General features: G+C 40.5%; 1 protein-coding gene across 1 annotated transcript in view; it reads left to right on the top strand.

The window, feature by feature from the left end:
* The first annotated feature begins 3,449 nt into the window (after positions 1-3,449).
* The window catches only part of CHEK1 (checkpoint kinase 1), a 44,514-nt gene continuing 29,951 nt past the window's right edge, over positions 3,450-18,012 (top strand). Inside the window, exons 1-5 of the mRNA XM_036123335.2 lie at positions 3,450-3,758; positions 4,490-4,574; positions 5,384-5,607; positions 6,707-6,771; positions 6,866-6,935. Of these exons, the coding sequence (XP_035979228.1) occupies positions 4,510-4,574; positions 5,384-5,607; positions 6,707-6,771; positions 6,866-6,935 (424 nt within the window). The 5' untranslated portion in view covers positions 3,450-3,758; positions 4,490-4,509. The remainder of the gene's footprint in view (positions 3,759-4,489; positions 4,575-5,383; positions 5,608-6,706; positions 6,772-6,865; positions 6,936-18,012) is intronic.

The raw sequence follows: 18,012 nt of genomic DNA, 5'->3' as shown, positions 1-18,012 counted from the left end.
TCTTAATGATTTTAATTTTGTTACCTTCTAGGCTACATGAAGATATCTTTTTTAAAAATTTACTTTTCACTTTCATTGTCCTAGTGCATTTAGTGTAAGAAAAATCACATCGCTCTAAAAAAGCAACAACACTTTTCCACCCCCCAGAGACAACCACTTTCAACTCTGCTGATTCTCATATTACTTACCTCCATATCATTAAATAATTTGCTTTATTTTGCTATGTGTTGGTTTTTTAATTTTAGGTATCATCTGGTGACTTGGTGGTGTGGAAACTGAGGGTGTAGCTCTTTCACCAGTCTGTGATTCCCATGGACACACATATTCTTACCATCTTACGGTTCTATCATAGTTACGATTTAGATTAGATCAGTATTTCTTACCTTATGGTTTTCTACAACTAGGCCATGTGGTTACTCTTTTTTTTTTTCTGACATAGCTTTTTGGGGGAGGGTTTTGTTTTGTTTTGTTTTGTTTTTCATTTGTATTTTGTACCTGATGCTCATTTTTCCCCAAACTCTCCTTCATTTGTAACAGCATCCTTTCAATATGTTTGGACTTGTTAGGTATTCATTCTTAGAGAGGTCTTCTGTTTTGATATGTTCTAGTTTGGACTGGTTTACATTCTAGATTTGCTACCCAACCTGTTGGGTTGGTGTATCCTTTCACTGGCATATTGTGTTAATCTCCTAACTTCCTTCTTATCACCTCTACCTACCTTCCTGAGAAAAAACAGGTGGGAGATAAATTTCTTGAGATCTTGCATGTCCCTTGTCACACTCAGATGATTGGTTAGCTACATACAGAGTTCCAGGTTGGGGATAACTTTTCCTTAGAATTATTTTGAAGGTATTGGCCCATTGTTTTGTGTCTTCTAAATGTTGTTGAGAAGTGCAGTGCTATTATTTTTTTTTTTAATTTTATTTATTTATTTGAGATAGCACAAGCCAGGGGACAGAAGGAGAGGGAGAAGCAGGCTCCCCAGTAAGCAGGGAGCCTGGATCATGACCTGAGCTGAAGGCAGACTCTTGACTGAGCCACCCAGGTGCCTCTGCAGTGCTATTCTGATTCTTAATTTTTTTGTATGTGTCCATTCCTCTAACTCCCACCCCAGACCTATTAAGATCCTCTCTATCTATGTAATGTTTTGAGATTTTACCAAAATGCACTTGGAAATGGGTCATCCATTGTGCTGGGTACTTTAAACTTTTAAGTATGGAAAATCAAGTTCTTCAGTTCTGGAAAATTTTCTTTTCTTAATTGTGTATTCCCACAGCTTCTCTTTCTGAAAATGAAGTTACTTGGATGTTGGACTTACTGGGTTAGTCTCCTGATAGTCTATATTTACTTTTCTGTTTTCCACCTTTATCCTTCCTTCTGGGACATTTCCTAAACTTTTTTTTTCTAACCTGGTTTCCTTTTTTTCTGCTGTCATTATTATTATTTTTTTTTAATGTCCAAAAGCTTTTTAAAAATGTTCCTTTAATATTTTTCGTATTAAAGACCTTTTCAAATTCTTGGTTGTCTGCTCTTCTTAGAGAGTGGGGCCCAAAAAGTGGATTGGAAGATCTGTTTGGGGTTGGGCTCACTAAACGTGGGCCTCTCTCCTGTGATCTGGCTGAGCTATCATATTGTTACATAGGAACATATTTCTGTTGTTATATAATTGTTTACATAGGAAATTCCTGATATTAGTATTTTTAGGTCTTTTATATAGGTAAGATTCCCTCAAGAAGGCTTGTATATCCTCTTAGGGATACAAGGCCAGCTGGCAGATTTCTGGGAGTAAGGTGGGGCAAGAAGGCTTCAAGCTTCAGCCTTCAGTACATAAACTTAATACCTTTGTTTTCAGTAAGGTTACCAAGCCTTTAACTGTGCCTGATACTCTCCAGTTAGGATTGGGTTTACCCTCTGAAGTCTTGTACCAGCTTTGGGGAGGAGCAGTTCATTGGGTACACAAAGGAGAGAGGCGTTCCAAGGTTCTTTAGGCTTCTTACACAGTCTTTCAACCTATCCTCTTTTTAGCCCCACCTTCATCTCCACATTCAGTTACCTGAGTCACTAATCAAACTTGAGCCTTTTGGGAGTTCTGTGATATAAACCAAGTTGCTTTCCTTTCCTATTGATGGCTTTAAGATTCATCATTTAAGTTATCATTTATCTGAAATTTTTCAATTTCCAAAATTTTGTTTTTCATATTCCATTCTTGTGGGCTATTGCCTTTTACAAATTTACTATTTTTTATTATTAAATCGTTATTTTAATATTTACTATTCTAGTAAGGTTTGAGAAGGGAAGAGAGGCTTTTGTGTGCACTGATTCTCTCACATGCCATCTTTAACTGGTGTTCTGCCTGAAATCTGTATACCTTATTCTTTATTCAGGCTAAGATACCTTCATTCCACTCAGACACAGGAACTGTGCAGGCCCTCCTCTTCCTTTCTTCATATTCTTGCAGCACAGTGTGAAAATGAGAGAAAACGGAGTAAATGACCTGGAAAACTTAATTTATTACATGAAGCCTAGTGCTGACATCATGGTTAAAAACTTCTCCAGTAAGCACTCTGAAGTGCTCTGGCCTTTTTTTTTTGGTCCCCGACTTTGCTTTAAAACAAATGTGTGCTTTTTTGATAATATGTACACTCATTTTACTCTCTTACTAGTATCACAATCAAGAGCTTTATACTCAAGATATGTGGCCCAATTTTAAGAACTGGAGAATTTAATGGAGATGATCTTGACTGCACCTTGAGTTCCCAGTCTAGTTCATTGTCAAAGGGGGAATACCTATAGTTTTTCCACGTTATTTTGTTCTCAAGCAAGTCCCTTTCCCCAGAATTTTCTTTCCCATTTAAACTGGTTACTCTGCGTTTAAAATCTGCATCGTAAAATGAGGCAAAACAGTCCTTTGCCTCCACCTGTTTCTTACATACTAAGAATGAAAAAGCGGGTAGGACTCGGCTATGGAGGTGCTGTTCCCTCAAAAAGGTTGGGATAAGGTATGGTTTTGGAGCCTGGACACAAGACAGGGCAAAACTGGTTATCTTGACACGCTCTCATACTACAAAAAACTAGCTTGCTTCAGCTGGATGCCTTCCACCCACGCTGCAGCACAGCCAGTCTTGCCAGTCTTTTTTGGGTGCTTCTCGCTCCCGCCACAAAGTTCTTTCATTTTTCACAGGATCGGTTCGCCAACAGCTGCTCCTAGCTTTTCGGCCCTGAGCTGTACCGCATTTTAAAGTTTCAGAAGCAGCATTTCTGAGTACGATTCGCACAATGCTGCCAGGCCGCTGGGCAAGGGGCTCAGAGGGCCGGGCAGGGGGGTGTGCAGGTCCAGAGCGGCGGGGAGGACACACGAGGACCCCGCAGCCCACATAGTGTGTGCCGGCGTCGGAGGGGGCTTCGGCTCCGCCCAGCAGCGCGAGGGCCGCCAGGCTGCGGGCCACGCGCCGGATACTGGCTCGCGCTTGGCCCAGAGATCCTTCGCGCTGATGCGCTCGAAAGTTCTTAAACCTCTCCAGCCTGGATCTCCCCTCCACTCCAAACTAACCCGGGCCTGGCCGGCTAACGCACCGGGGGCAAACTCTCGGCGCCGGCAGCGCATTGTGGCCATCCTTTAAAGCGGCGGGACGAAGGGACGCGCGCTCTCCTGCTTTACGGCAAGGGTGCGCGGGTTTGCGACAGCGTGACGCCGGCAGAGTTTTGGCGGGAAAAGCGCTGCATTTGGATTCCTGTGGTGGCGGGCAAAGGACAGCCTGGTGAGGAGGGGCGGCCGGTAGGGTGAGAAAGGAGCCTGTAGAAGGTGTTCGGGGTCTACATTAGTTGGGAGGGGCATAGCGAGAGAAAGTTATCGGTGACGAGCGAAGGGAATCGGGGAGACTCCCGCTGAGGGGGGGGCGGTTTCGGAGGGTGGAGGAGTGTGGGACCGGGTGACCCCGTTGTGGGGGGATTGGAGAGACTACCCCTTTGCCGGCTGAGGACCCCAGAGGTTTGGGCGCCGGCCGTCTAGAGTGCCTGCCAACCCTTCCTTCCGCTTCTTGGGGCAGTTTGGCCCCGCCCCAGGCTCCTCCCGGCCTTTGGGAGGACGTGGGGTGGGTATTGGAGCTGAGCAAGGGAGAGGAGGGGCTGCAGGCGTCCTAGTTAAACTCTGTTCTTCTCCGCTAACTCGCAGCCCCTCGCCGGTCTCACCCCCTGCCCGTCCCCAGTCATTCCCCTCAAAGCATTTGTGCCCCCAGCTCCTCAGCAGAGCTGCTGCCTTTTCTCAGAGGCCTGAGGAAGGCAGTTTCTGCTTCGTTCTGCGTAGGAATGGGGATGGTGATTTACACCACAGAATGCCAGAATTTAGAATACTTGCTTGTGGTTTAAAGCCTTGGATAAAATACGGGTGAGGTGTAAGGGGAAACCAAACTGTTAGTTATATTGAGGGATCATGGCAGATGGTTGAAGCTTATCCTCACCCCCATCTTTTCTGGGTTCCTGCCTTTTATAGCCGTGGTCCATCGTGGAGTCATGGCAGTGCCCTTTGTGGAAGACTGGGACTTGGTGCAAACCCTGGGAGAAGGTGCCTATGGAGAGTGAGTTCGAGTCCCTTTACCCTGCCTTCACACTTGCTTTAGTTTTCTATCTGTTGTCTTGAGTACATATTTGTTGTTTTGGAATTGTTTATTCTAATACAGTGGCATCTTAGAGAACAGATCTTTGCGTTTGAAGTCTTAAGATTTTTGGGAACTAGAGCCGCACTTTTGTAAGGATTAATCCCCTCCCCCCCCCTTTTTTTTAAAAAAACATTTTCTCTGTAAAGAGCTGGAAGAAACCTGTGAAGTCAATTTCTCCTCCCACATATTCCTTCCTGGGGTTTAAGCATAGTGGTTAAATGAGCAAATGAACGGACTCTGAGTCAGACTGCCTGGTTTCAGATCTTCACTTATCACACTGGTTTGTGTTCTTAGGCAAACTTCTTCATGTGTGCCTCTGTTTCCTCAGCTCTAAGGTGACAATAATAGTACCTACCCCTTAGAACAGTTACCACAGACATATGTAGTATGAGGTTAATAAATCTTAGGTAGTGTTACTAAAATTAAATGAATAGAGCATGTGTATATGTGATGTGGCATGGAATTACTGTTACTCCATTTTAGCTTATTTTGTCAAGTATTTATTAAATAACCTTTGGATGTACCACATAATGACTTCTTTAGAGCATTATTCATCATACTTCACATTTCAGAAAGGAGTAGTATCTGCTGAGAACATGGCAGAAACTATTTCCTTGGTTTCTGCTGGGTAGAGAAAGTAATGAAGGTAAAATTGTTGGTTGAGTCATATTTAATCTTTTGAAGTTTTCAAAGAAATAGAATTCAGTTGTCTTCCTTTTCCTTTTTAGGGTTCAACTTGCTGTGAATAGAAGAACTGAAGAAGCAGTTGCAGTCAAGATTGTAGACATGAAGCGTGCCATAGACTGTCCAGAAAATATTAAGAAAGAGATCTGTATCAATAAAATGTTAAATCATGAGAATGTAGTGAAATTCTATGGTCACAGGAGAGAAGGCAATATCCAGTATCTATTTCTGGAGTACTGTAGTGGAGGAGAACTTTTTGACAGAATTGGTATGGAAATAAGCTTTAAGATAACTATTCTACTAAATAAGTTTCTAAATTTATTTTTTAATCTTGGGTCTGCTATTTGGTCATTGTCCATTCAGAACTGCTTATACAACAGTGAAATTGGAGTAAGTTTTCTTGTTTTTACAAGTTATGTTAACACATTAAAGCATATATGGAATCATCAAGGAAAACCTTTTCCCCAAATTGTGTATGTGATTTTGGTTAGGATTGCTGTTTTGTAGAGTTTAAGGATGATAAACTAATCTTATGGTGAAGTATCATTAGTGCAATGTATACTCACTATACAGTGATTTTTCTTTATAGACATTCCAGTTACATGAAATCATTACATACATTTACAGAGCCAAAATAATAGCATGTTATATTTTTTCTTTATTTATTTAGGTGAAATTAACTTGAGAATTTTCTAGAATTGCTTTGCCTGTATTTAGTAAATTCTGTACTTGCTACTTCAGTGTTCTATGTAGATTCAAAGGCTTGGTATTGCAGGACACTGAGAAGTACATAAGAATAATATTATGTGGATCTAAATTTATTATTTAAAGCTGTTGTGTTCATATTTAAAAACTGATTTTAGAATCTCCAGTATGTATCTCAGGAAAGAGTTCAGTGTAAAAGAAACGAAGAGGTAAAGAGGGAGATCAAAATTTAAATATTTAGTGAAATTCGTTTATATTTGCCCAGGCTTACACTTTGGCAATTACATTTCAGGGGTGGGGAAAATATTGTCAGCATTTGGAAGAAATTAGGGGAGAATTTGAAAGATACCAAATGAATGATGGTTAGTGTATGATAAGCAGAAGTTTTCAAGGTATGGCTTCCATTCTTGATTTTGATAGTAGTTTGTTGTTTCTCTCTGTAACTTTCCTGTGATGTTAATTTATTTTTGCCACATAACAGATGGGGAAATGTGAGTTATTAAATATTGTACGAGTTAGTGGACACCAGAGTCTTAATTGTTACCATAAGATTCTGTTTGCCAGAGTACCATCACAAAAGTCTAACCTTTGAATTAGGAGACTGTGGTTGATACCTTATTATGTTTACCTGGCAAACTAACTTTCATTATTAATTCTTACAGAGCCAGACATAGGCATGCCTGAACAAGATGCTCAGAGGTTTTTCCATCAACTCATGGCAGGGGTGGTAGGTACAGTTGTCTCTTTTCCTTTTGCTTAAAATTATTATGAATGAAGTAAGTTACCAAATTTTGGTATGTTTCGTTCTGTTTCTTTTTTAGGTTTATCTGCATGGTATTGGGATAACTCATAGGGATATTAAGCCAGAAAATCTCCTATTGGATGAAAGGGGTAAGTTCAGCTTTTTGTCACTACTGCCTAAATTATTTTATTTTATTTTAATTTTTTTAAAGATTTTATTTCTTAGCTAGAGAGAGAGAAAACAAGCAGGGGGAGCAGCAGGCAGAGGGAGAAGCAGGCTCCCTGCTGAGCAAGGAGCCCAATGCAGGACTCCATCCCAGGACCCTGGGATCATGACCTGAGCCAAAGGCAGCTGCTTAACTGACTGAGCCACCCAGACGTCGCTGCCTAAATTATTTTAATCCATACAAGGCAGGTTCAGAGCTTTTGCATTATTGAAATTTTAGGGCAGAAAATCTGAAAAGTCTAGGAAGTTTGAGAGACTCCATATATTTAGACTTCACAAGTCCTTCCTGATATAGTTGTGGATGAGATAGAGAAATCTAACCTAGATGCTCACTAAATGAATAGCTGTATGAATAGTCTTAAACGACTTTTCAGTGAATTAAAGTTTCTGTTGGAATACCCTGGACTTTAGCCTTATCTTGTTTTATTTAATTAGGTAGGTAGTTAGTTTGTTTCAAGTTTTTATTTAAATTCCAGTTAGTTAACATATAGTGTAATATTAGTTTCAGGAGTAGAATTTAGTGATTCATCACTTACGTATGACACCCAGTGCTCATCACAAGTGCCCTCCCTAATACCCATCATCCATTTAACCCATCCCCCTGCCCACCTCCCCTCCAGCAACCCTGTTTATTCTCTATAGTTAAGAGTCTCTTTTATGGTTTGCCTCTCCCCGCCTTCATGTTCATCTGTTTCGTTTCTTAAATTCCACATATGAGTGAAATCATATGGCATTTGTCTGACTGACTTATTTCTCTTTGCATAATACTCTCTAGCTCTATCCACCTCATTGCAAATGGCAAGATTTCATTCTTTTTTATGGCTGAATAATATTCCATTATATACCGCAACTTATTTATCCATCAGCCGGTGGACACCTGGGCTCTTTCCATAATCTGGCTATTGTTAATAATGCTGCTATCAACAACAGGGTGTATGTGTCCTTTCAAATCAGTGTTTTTGTATCCTTTGGGTAAATACCTAGTAGTGCAGTTGCTGGGTCGTAGGGTAGTTCTGTTTTTCTGTTTTAAGATTTTATCTATTTATTTATTTGAGAGAGAGCGAGCGAGTGAGAGTGTGTGGGGGGGGGGTTGGGAGAGGGGCAAGCCGACTCCATGCTGAGCGCAGAGTCCGACTTGGGGCTTGATCTCAGGACCCTGAGATCATGACCTGAGTGGAAATCAAGAGTGGGAGGCTTAACCATCTGCACCACCCAGGAACCCCAGGGCAGTTCTATTTTTAACTTTTTGAGGAACCTTCATATTGTTTTCCAGAGTGGCTGCAACCAGTTTGCATTCCCACCAACAGTACAGGGGGATTCCCCTTTCTCTGCATCCTCACCAGTATCTGTTGTTTCCTGTGTTGTTGACCGGTGTGAGGTGATACCTCATTGTAGTTTTGATTTTCATTTCCCTGATGATGACTGATGTTGAGCACTTTTTGTGTGTCTGTTAGCCATCTGTATGTCTTTGGAAAAATGTCTATTCATATCTTCTGCCCATTTCCTAACTGGATTATTTGTTTATTGGGTGATGAGTTTGATAAGTTCTTTATAGATCTTGGATACTAACCCTTTATCAGATATGTCATTTGCAAATATCTTCTCCCATTCCAAAGGTTGCTGTTTAGTTTTGTTGATTGTTCCCTTTGCTGTGAAGAAGCTTTTTATCTTGATGAAATCCTAATAGTTCATTTTTGCTTTTGTTTCCCTTGCCTCCAGAGACGTGTCTAGTAAGAAGTTGCTACTGTCGATGTCAAAGAGGTTGCTGCCTGTGTTCCTCTCTAGGATTTTGAGGGTTTCCTATATCATGTTTAGGTCTTTCATCTATTTTTTTTTTAGATTTTATTTATTTTTTTGACACAGAGAGAGAGAGCGGGTGCACACGAACACAAGCGGGTAGAGCAGCAGGCAGAGGGAAAAGGAAAGGCAGGCTCCCCATTGAGCAGAGAGCCCGACGTGGGGCTCGATCCCAGGACCCTGGGATCATGACCTGAGCCAAAGGCAGACGCTTAATGACTGAGCCACCCAGGCGCCCCCTCTAGTTTCATTCTTTTGCATGTTGCTCTCCAGTTTTCCCAACACCATTTGTTGAAGAGACTGTCTTTTTTCCATTGGACATTCTTTCCTGCTTTGTCGAAGATGAGTTGACCATAGAGTTGAGGGTCCATTTCTGGGCTCTCTATTCTGTTCCATTGATCTCTGTGTCTGTTTTTGTGCGAGTACCATACTGTCTTGATGATGACAGCTTTGTAATAGAGCTTGAAGTCCGGAATTGTGATGCCACCAGCTTTGCTTTTCTTTTTCAACATTCCTTTGGCTATTTGGGGTCTTTTCTGGTTCCATACAAATTTTAGGATTATTTGTTCCATTTCTTTGAAAAAAGTGGATGGTACTTTCATAGGGATTGCATTAAATGTGTAGATTTCTCTAGGTAGCATTGACATCTTCACAATATTTGTTCTTCCAATCCATGAGCATGGAACGTTTTTCCATTTCTTTGTGTCTTCCTCAATTTCTTTCATGAGTATTCTATAGTTTTCTGAGTACAGATCCTTTGCCTCTTTGGTTAGATTTATTCCTAGGTATCTTATGGTTTTGGGTGCAATTGTAAATGGGATCGACTCCTTAATTTCTCTTTCTTCTGTCTTGTTGGTGTATAGGAATGCCACTGATTTCTGTGCATTGGTTTTATATCCTGCCACTTGACTGAATTCCTGTATGAGTTCTAGCAGTTTTGGGGTGGAGTCTTTTGGGTTTTCCACATAAAGTATCATATCATCTGCAAGGAGTGAGAGTTTGACTTCTTTGCTGATTTGGATGCCTTTTATTTCTTTTTGTTGTCTGATTGCTGTGGCTAGGACGTCTAGTACTATGTTGAATAGCAGTGGTGATAGTGGACATCCCTGCCATGTTCCTGACCTTAGGGGGAAAGCTCTCAGTTTTTCCCCATTGAAAATGATATTCCCTGTGGGTTTTTCATAGATGGCTTTTATGATATTGAGGTATGTACACTCTATCCCTGCACTCTGAAGAGTTTTGATCAAGAAAGGATGCTGTACTTTGTCAAATGCTTTTTCTGCATCTATTGAGAGGCTTATATGGTTCTTGTTTTTTCTTTTATTAATGTATTGTGTCACATTGATTGATTTGCGGATATTGAACCAACCTTGCAGCCCAGGGATAAATCCCACTTGGTCGTGGTGAATAATCCTTTTAATATACTGTTGGTTCCTATTGGCTAGTATTCTGGTGAGAATTTTTGCATCCATGTTCATCAGGGATATTGGTCTGTAATTCTCCTTTTTGATGAGGTCTTTGTCTGATTTTGGGATCAAGATAATGCTGGCCTCATAAAATGAGTTTGGAAGTTTTCCTTCCATTTCTATTTTTTGGAACAGTTTCAGAAGAATAGGTATTAATTCTTCTTTAAATGTGTGGTAGAATTTCCCTGGGAAGCCATCTGGCCCTGGGCTTCTGTTTCTGGGAGATTTTTGATGACTGCTTCAATTTCCTTAGTGGTTATGGGTCTGTTCAGGTTTTCTGTTTCTTCCTGGTTCAGTTTTGGTAGTTGATACCTAGGAATGCATCCATTTCTTCCAGATTATCTAATTTGCTGGTATATAGTTGCTCATAATATGTTCTTATAATTGTTTGTATTTCTTTGGTGTTGGTTGTGATCTCTCCTCTTTCATTCATGATTTTATTTATTTGGGTCATTTCTCTTTTCTTTTTGGTAAGTCTGGCCAGAGGCTTATCAATCTTATTAATTCTTTCAAAGAACCAGCTCCTAGTTTTGTTGATCTGTTCTACTGTTCTTTTGGTTTCTATTTCATTGATTTCTGCTCTGATCTTCATGATTTCTCTTCTCTTCCTGGGTTTATGCTTTATTTGCTGTTCTTTCTCCAGCTCCTTTAGGTGTAGGGTTAGGTTGTGTACTTGAGACCTTTCTTGTTTCTTGAGAAAGGCTTGTATTGCTATATACTTTCCTCTTAGGACTGCCTTTGCTGTATCTCAAAGATTCTGAACAGTTGTGTTTTCATTTTCATTTGTTTCCATGAATTTTTTAAATTCTTCTTTAATTTCCTGGTTGACCCATTCATTCTTTAGTAGGATGCTCTTTAGCCTCCATGTATTTGAGTTCTTTCCTACTTTCCTCTTAATGATTGAGTTCTAGTTTCAAAGCATTGTGGTCCGAAAATATGTAGGGAATGATCCTAGTCTTTTGGTACTGGTTGAGATCTGATTTGTGACCTAGGATGTGATCTGTTCTGGGGAATGTTCCATGGACACTAAAGAAGAATGTGTATTCTGTTGCTTTGCGATGGAATGTTCTGAATATGTCTGTGAAGTCCATATGGTCCTGTGTGTCATTTAAAGTCTTTATTTCTTTGTTGATCTTTTGCTTAGATGACCTGTCCATTTCAGTGAGGGGGGTGTTAAAGTCCCCCACTATTAGTGTATTGTTGTCAATGTGTTTCTTTGCTTTTGTTATTAATTGGCTTATATAATTGGCTGCTCCCATGTTAGGGGCATAGATATTTACAATTGTTAGATCTTCTTGTTGGATAGACCCTTTAAGTAGGATATACTGTCCTTCCTCATCTCTTATTATAGTCTTTGGTTTAAAATCTAATTTGTCTGATATAAGGATTGCCACCCCAGCTTTCTTTTGATGTCCATTAGCATGGTAAATGGTTTTCCACCCCCTCAGTTTCAATCTGGGGGTGTCTTTGGGTCTAAAATGAGTGTGTTGTGGACAGCATATCAATGGGTCTTGTTTTTTTATCCAATCTGATAGCCTGTGTCTTTTTTTTTTTTTTAAAGATTTTATTTATTTGACAGAGAGAGATAGCGAGAGCAGGAACACAAGCAGGGGGAGTGGGAGAGGGAGAAGCAGGCCTCCTGCGGAGCAGGGAGCCCGATGCGGGGCTCGATCCCAGGACCCTGGGATCATGACCTGAGCTGAAGGCAGACGCTTAACGACTGAGCCACCCAGGCGCCCCTAGCCTGTGTCTTTTGATTGGGGCATTTAGCCTATTTACATTCAGGGTAACTATTGAAAGATATGAACTTAGTGCCATTGTATTGCCTGTAAGGTGACTGTTACTGTATATTGTCTGTGTTCCTTTCTGGTCTATGTTACTTTTAGGCTCTCTCTTTGCTTAGAGGACCCCTTTCAATATTTCTTGTAGGGCTGGTTTCGTGTTTGCAAATTCTTTTAGTTTTTGTTTGTCCTGGAAGCTTTTTATCTCTCCTTCTATTTTCAATGACAGCCTAGCTGGATATAGTATTCTTGGCTGCATATTTTTCTCATTTAGTGCTCTGAATATATCCTGCCAGTCCTTTCTGGCCTGCCAGGTCTCTGTGGATAGGTCTGCTGCCAATCTAATGTTTCTACCATTGTAGGTTACAGACCTCTTATCCCAAGCTACTTTCAGGATTTTCTCTTTGTCTCTGAGACTTGTAAGTTTTACTATTAGATGTTGGGGCGCCTGGGTGGCTCAGATGGTTAAGCATCTGCCTTCGGTTCAGGTCATGATCCCAGGGTCCTGGGATCAAGCCCCACGTCTGGCTCTTGGCTTGGCGGGGAGCCTGCTTCTCTCTCTCCCTCTGCCTCTCACCTGCTCATGTTCTCTCTCTCTCTCTCTCTCTCTCTCCCCCTCTGCCTCTCCCCTGCTCATGCTCTCTCTCTCTGTATCTCTCTGTCTCAAATGAATAAATAAAATCTTTAAAAAAAAAAAAAAAAAAAAAAAAAAAATAGATGTTGGGATGTTGACCTATTTTTATTGATTTTGAGAGGGGTTCTTTGTGCCTCCTGGATTTTGAGGCCTGTGTCCTTCCCCAAATTAGGGAAGTTCTCTGCTATAATTTGCTCCAATATACCTTCTGCCCCTCTCTTTCTTCTTATTCTGGGACCCCAATTATTCTAATATTGTTTCGTCTTATGGTATCGTTTATCTCTCGAATTCTGCCCTCGTGATCCAGTAGTTGTTTATCTCTCTTTTTCTCAGCTTCTTTATTTGCCATCATTTAGTCTTTTATATCACTAATTCTTTCTTCTGCCTCATTTATCCTAGCAGTTAGAGCCTCCCTTTTTGATTGCACCTCATTAATAGCCTTTTTGATTTCTACTTAGTTAGATTTTTAGTTCTTTTATTTCTCCAGAAAGGGTTTCTCTAGTATCTTCCATGCTTTTTCAAGCCCAGCTAGTATCTTTATAATCGTCATTCTGAACTCTAGTTCTGACATCTTACTAATGTCTGTATTGATTAGGTCCCTGGCAGTTGGTACTGCCTTGTGTTCTTTTTTCTGAAGTGAGTTTTTCCGTCTTGTCATTTTGTCCAGAGGAGAATAGATGAATGAGAGAACAAAATGCTAACAGGGTAACAACGACCCCAGAAATATATACATTAAACAAATCAGAAGAGACCCGAAACCAGGGGAAAAAGAAAAAAAAGAAGAATATGATCAGGCTGGTGAATAGAACAGAGCCACACACTCAATTCTGGGTGTATTTTGGTCTGTTAGAAGAAACTGCCTCCCCAAATTTTAAAGACAGAAAAACTTACATATATACAAAAATAAGGGTAAGTATGATGAAGTGATGATATATAAGGATGAAAATTTAAAAAGATTTTAACAAAGGAATTGATAAGAAGTTGGTTGAAAAAAGAAAAAAAAATTTTAAAAAAAGGAGAGAATGTGATCAGGCGGGAGATTAGAACAAAGCCATATACTAGATTTAGGGTATAGTTTGGTCTGTTACAAGAAACTGTATCCCAAAACTTTAAAGAAAGAGAAACATATATACAAAAAATAAGGTTAAATACAACGAAGGGATAGGATATGACTGTAAAAGTGCAAATGAAAAAATATTTTAAAAAAGGAATTGATAAGATGTTGATTGAATAAGGAAGGACGAAAAATTTTAAAAAAGGAAATAGAAAAAGAAGAAAATAAAGAAAATTTAAAAAAGTAACTGTAAGACTAAAGAGTCATGGGAAAAAGTCATGAATTCTATGTGCTGTATTCCCCTAGTGCTGGAGTTTTGCAGTTCTCATTGATAGGTAAACTTGGTCTTGGCTGGATGTTCTTCCTGATCTTCTGGGGGAGGGGCCTGTTGCAGTGATTCTCAAATGTCTTTGCCGGGGGCGGAATTGCACTGCCCTTGCCAGGGGCCGGGCTAAGTAATCAGCTTGGGTTTGCCCTTGGTAGCTTTTGTTCCCTGCAAGCTTTCCGTATAGCTTTGGAGGCTGAGAGTGAAAATGGCGGCCTCCCAATCTCTGCCCTGGAGGAGCCGAGAACTCGGGGTCCCGCTCCTCAGTGAGCCCCCACTGAAAAGCAGTCAGTCACTCCCATCTCCCCGGTCTCTGGCCACACTCCGTGCTCACCCGGCCTGTGACCAAGCGTTTCTATCTCTGGCACCCGACCCCCTGTGGAGTCTCCAAACCCAGCAGATTCCTGCGGTGCACTCCTACGCCGCTCCTCCCGGTGGAGGAAGGGGAGTCTCCCCGATCTGCCGCTCGTTGGGTCCCTGCTGGAAGAGCAGTGGCCCGACTGTGCCGCGGATCACGGTTTATGGCAACCCCGAGCTGAGAGCCCGCGCCTCGGCTCCGTCTCTGCAGCGGGCTTCCCTGCTCCGATACCTGGGAGCTCTGCCGCATTCAGGCACCCCCGGTCTTCCTGTGACCCTGAGGGTCCTGAGACCACACTGTCCCAGTGAGGGTTCCACCCCCCGCTTAGCCACTGGAGTGACGTCCCTCAGTTGAGCAGACTTCTAAAAGTTCCAATTTTGTGCTCCGCTACTCTATCACTTGCCAGAAGCAGCCGACGGAGGCCCCCTCCCCCTCCATCTATCCTCCCGAATATTGCCTCGGATTCACTTCTCCACACGTCCTACCTTCCAGAAAGTGGTCGCTTTTCTGTTCACAGAATTGCTGCTATTCTTTTCTTCGATCTCCTTTGGAGTTTGTAGGTGTTCAGAATGGTTTGATCCCTATCCAGCCGAATTCCTGGGAGCAGACGAAATTTAGGTCTCCTACTCCTCTGCCATCCTGCTCCTCCCCCGCAACAGATTTCTGTACATTGATTTTGGATCCTGCAACTTCGCTGAATTCATGTATCAGTTCTAGCAATGTTTTGGTGGAGTCTTTTGGGTTTTCTACATAGCGTATCATGTCGTGCAAATAGTGAAAGTTTGACTATTTCTTGATAGTTTGGTTGCCTTTATTTCTTTTTGTTGTGTGATTGCTGAGGCTAGGATTTCCAGTACTATGTGAAATAACAGTGCGAGTGGCCATCCCTGTCTTGTTCCTGACTGTAGAGGAGAAGCTGTCAGTTTTTCCCCCCTGAGGATAATATTAGCCGTGGGTCTTTTGAATATGGCTTTTTATGATGTTGCAGTATGTTCCTTCTGTCTCTACTTTGTTGAGGATTTTTATCAAGAATGGATGCTGTATTTTGTCAGATGCTTTTTCTGCATCTATTGAGAGGATCATATGGTTCTTATCCTTTCTTTTATTAGTGTGGTGTATCATGTTGATTGATTTGTGAATACTGAGCCACCCTTGCAACCCAGGAATAAATCCCACTTGATTGCGGTGAATCATTCTTTTAATGTACTCTTGGATTCAATTTGCTGGTATCTTGTTGAGAATTTTTGCATCCATGTTCATCAGGGATATTGACCTGTAGTTTTCTTTTTTAGTGGTTCTTTGTCTGGTTTTGGAATGAAAGTAAGGTGGCCTTGTAGAATGAGTTGGGAAGTTTTCCTTCCATTTCTATTTTTTGGAACAGTTTGAGAATAGGTATTAACTCTCCTTTAAATGTTTGGTAGAATTCCTCTGGCAAGCCATCTGGCCCTGAACTTTTTTTTATTGGGAGATTTTTGATTATTGATTCAGTTTCTTTGCTTGTTATTTGTCTGTTCACGTTTTCATGTTTCTAGGAATTTATCCATTTCTTCCAGATTTCCCAATTTGTTGGCATATAATTTTTCATACTATTCTCTTATAATTGTTTATATTTCTGTGGTGTTGGTTGTGATCTCTCTTCTCTCATTCTCATTATTTATTTGGGTCCTTTCTCTTTTCTTTTTGGTAAGTCTGGCTAGGGGTTTATTAATTTTATTCTTTTGAAGAACTAGCTCCTGTTTTCACTGATCTGTTCTGCTGGATTTTTTGATTGTTTATTTCTGTATCATTTATTTCTTCTCTAATCTTTTTTATTTCCCTTCTTTTGCTGGCTTTAGGCTTCATTTGTTCTTTTTCTAGCTCCTTCGGGTGTAAGGTTAGGTTGCTTATTTGAGATTTTTCTTGCTTCTTGAGGCAGGCTTGTGTTGCTGTATATTTCCGTCTTATGACTGCTTTTGCTGTATCCCAAAGGCTTTTTCGTGTTTTCATTATCATTTGTTTCCATGTGGTTTTTTATTCTTTAATCCCCTGGTTGGCCTATTCATTCTTTAGTAGCATATTTGTTTTATATGCCAAAATGAGTAGTAAAAATACCTCATTTATTGTAATTGTATAGCAGTCAGTTTTCTTTAGACTAATGTACTGTACGATAGAACTTTCTGCAATGATCGAAATGTTCTATACCTCTGTACATCAAAAGAGTAACTGCTAACCTCATGTGGCCATTGAGCATTCAAAATATGCCTATTGTGACTGAGCTGAATTTTTTTTTTTATTATTATTAGTATATAATGTATTGTTTGTTTCAGGGGTACAAGTCTGTGATTCATCAGTCTTACACAATACACAGTGCTCACCACAACACTTACCCTCCCCAGTGTCCATCACCCAGCCACTCCATCCCTCCCATCCCTCTCCACTCCAGCAACCCTCAGTTTGCTTCCTGAGATTAAGAGTCTCTTAGGGTTTGTCTCCCTCTCTGGTTTCTTCTTGTTTCATTTTTTCCTCTTTTCCCCTATGATCCTCTGCCTTGTTTCTCAAATCATTCTTTAGTAGGATGTTTTTTAATCTCCATGTATTTGTGGTCTTTCCAAATTTTTTCTGTGGTTGACTTCAAGTTTCATAGCATTGTGGTCAAAAAATATACATGGTATGATCTCAGTCTTTTTGTACCTGTTGGGCCTATTTGCGACCCAGTATGTAGTCTAGTCTGGAGAATGTCCCATATGCACTTGAAAGGAATGTGTATTCTGCTGCTTTAGGATGAAATGTTCTGAATATATCTGTTAAGTCCGTCTGGGCCAGTGTGTCATTCAAAGCCATTGTTTCCTTGTTGATTTTCTGCTTAGATGATCTGTCCATTGCTGTAAGTGGGGTGTTAAAGTCCCTTGCTATTATTGTATTATTATCAATGAGTTCCTTTATGTTTGTTATTGTTTTATATATTTGAGTGCTTTCAAGTTAGGGGCATAAATATTTGTGCTTGTTAGGTCCTCTTGTTGGTTAGACCCCTTTATTATGATATAATGCCCTTCTTCATCTCTTGTTACAGTCTTGGCTTAAAATCTCATTTGGCTCGGGGTGCCTGGGTGGCTCAATCGGTTAAGCATCTGATTCTAGATCTTAACTCAGGTCTTGATCTCAGGGCCGTGAGTTCAAGCCCTGTGTTGGGCTCCAGGCTGGGTGTGGAGCTTACTTTAAAAAAAAAATAAAATAAAATAAAATCTCGTTTGTCTGACATAAATATTGCTACGCCAGCTTTCTTTTGACTTCCATTAACATGATAAATGGTTCTCTATCCCTTCAATTTCAATCTGCAGGTGTCTTTAAGTCTAAAATGAGTCTCTTGTAGGCAGCATATCCATTCTGTTTTTTTAATCCATTCTGACACCCTATGTTTTTTGATTGGAGTATATAGTCCATTTACATTCAGAGTAATTATTGATAGATATGAATTTATTTACATTGTATTACCTATAAATTTGTTGTTTCTGGAGATTTTTCTCAGTTCCTTTCTAGTCTTTGTTGTTTTTGGTCTTTCTTTCCCACTCAAAGAGTCTCCTTTAATATTTCTTGCAGGGCTGGTTTA

The sequence above is a fragment of the Halichoerus grypus genome, chromosome 11 (assembly GCF_964656455.1).
Source record: "Halichoerus grypus chromosome 11, mHalGry1.hap1.1, whole genome shotgun sequence".
Taxonomy (NCBI): Eukaryota; Metazoa; Chordata; class Mammalia; order Carnivora; family Phocidae; genus Halichoerus; species Halichoerus grypus.
This window is presented reverse-complemented; position numbering and strand designations above follow the sequence as displayed.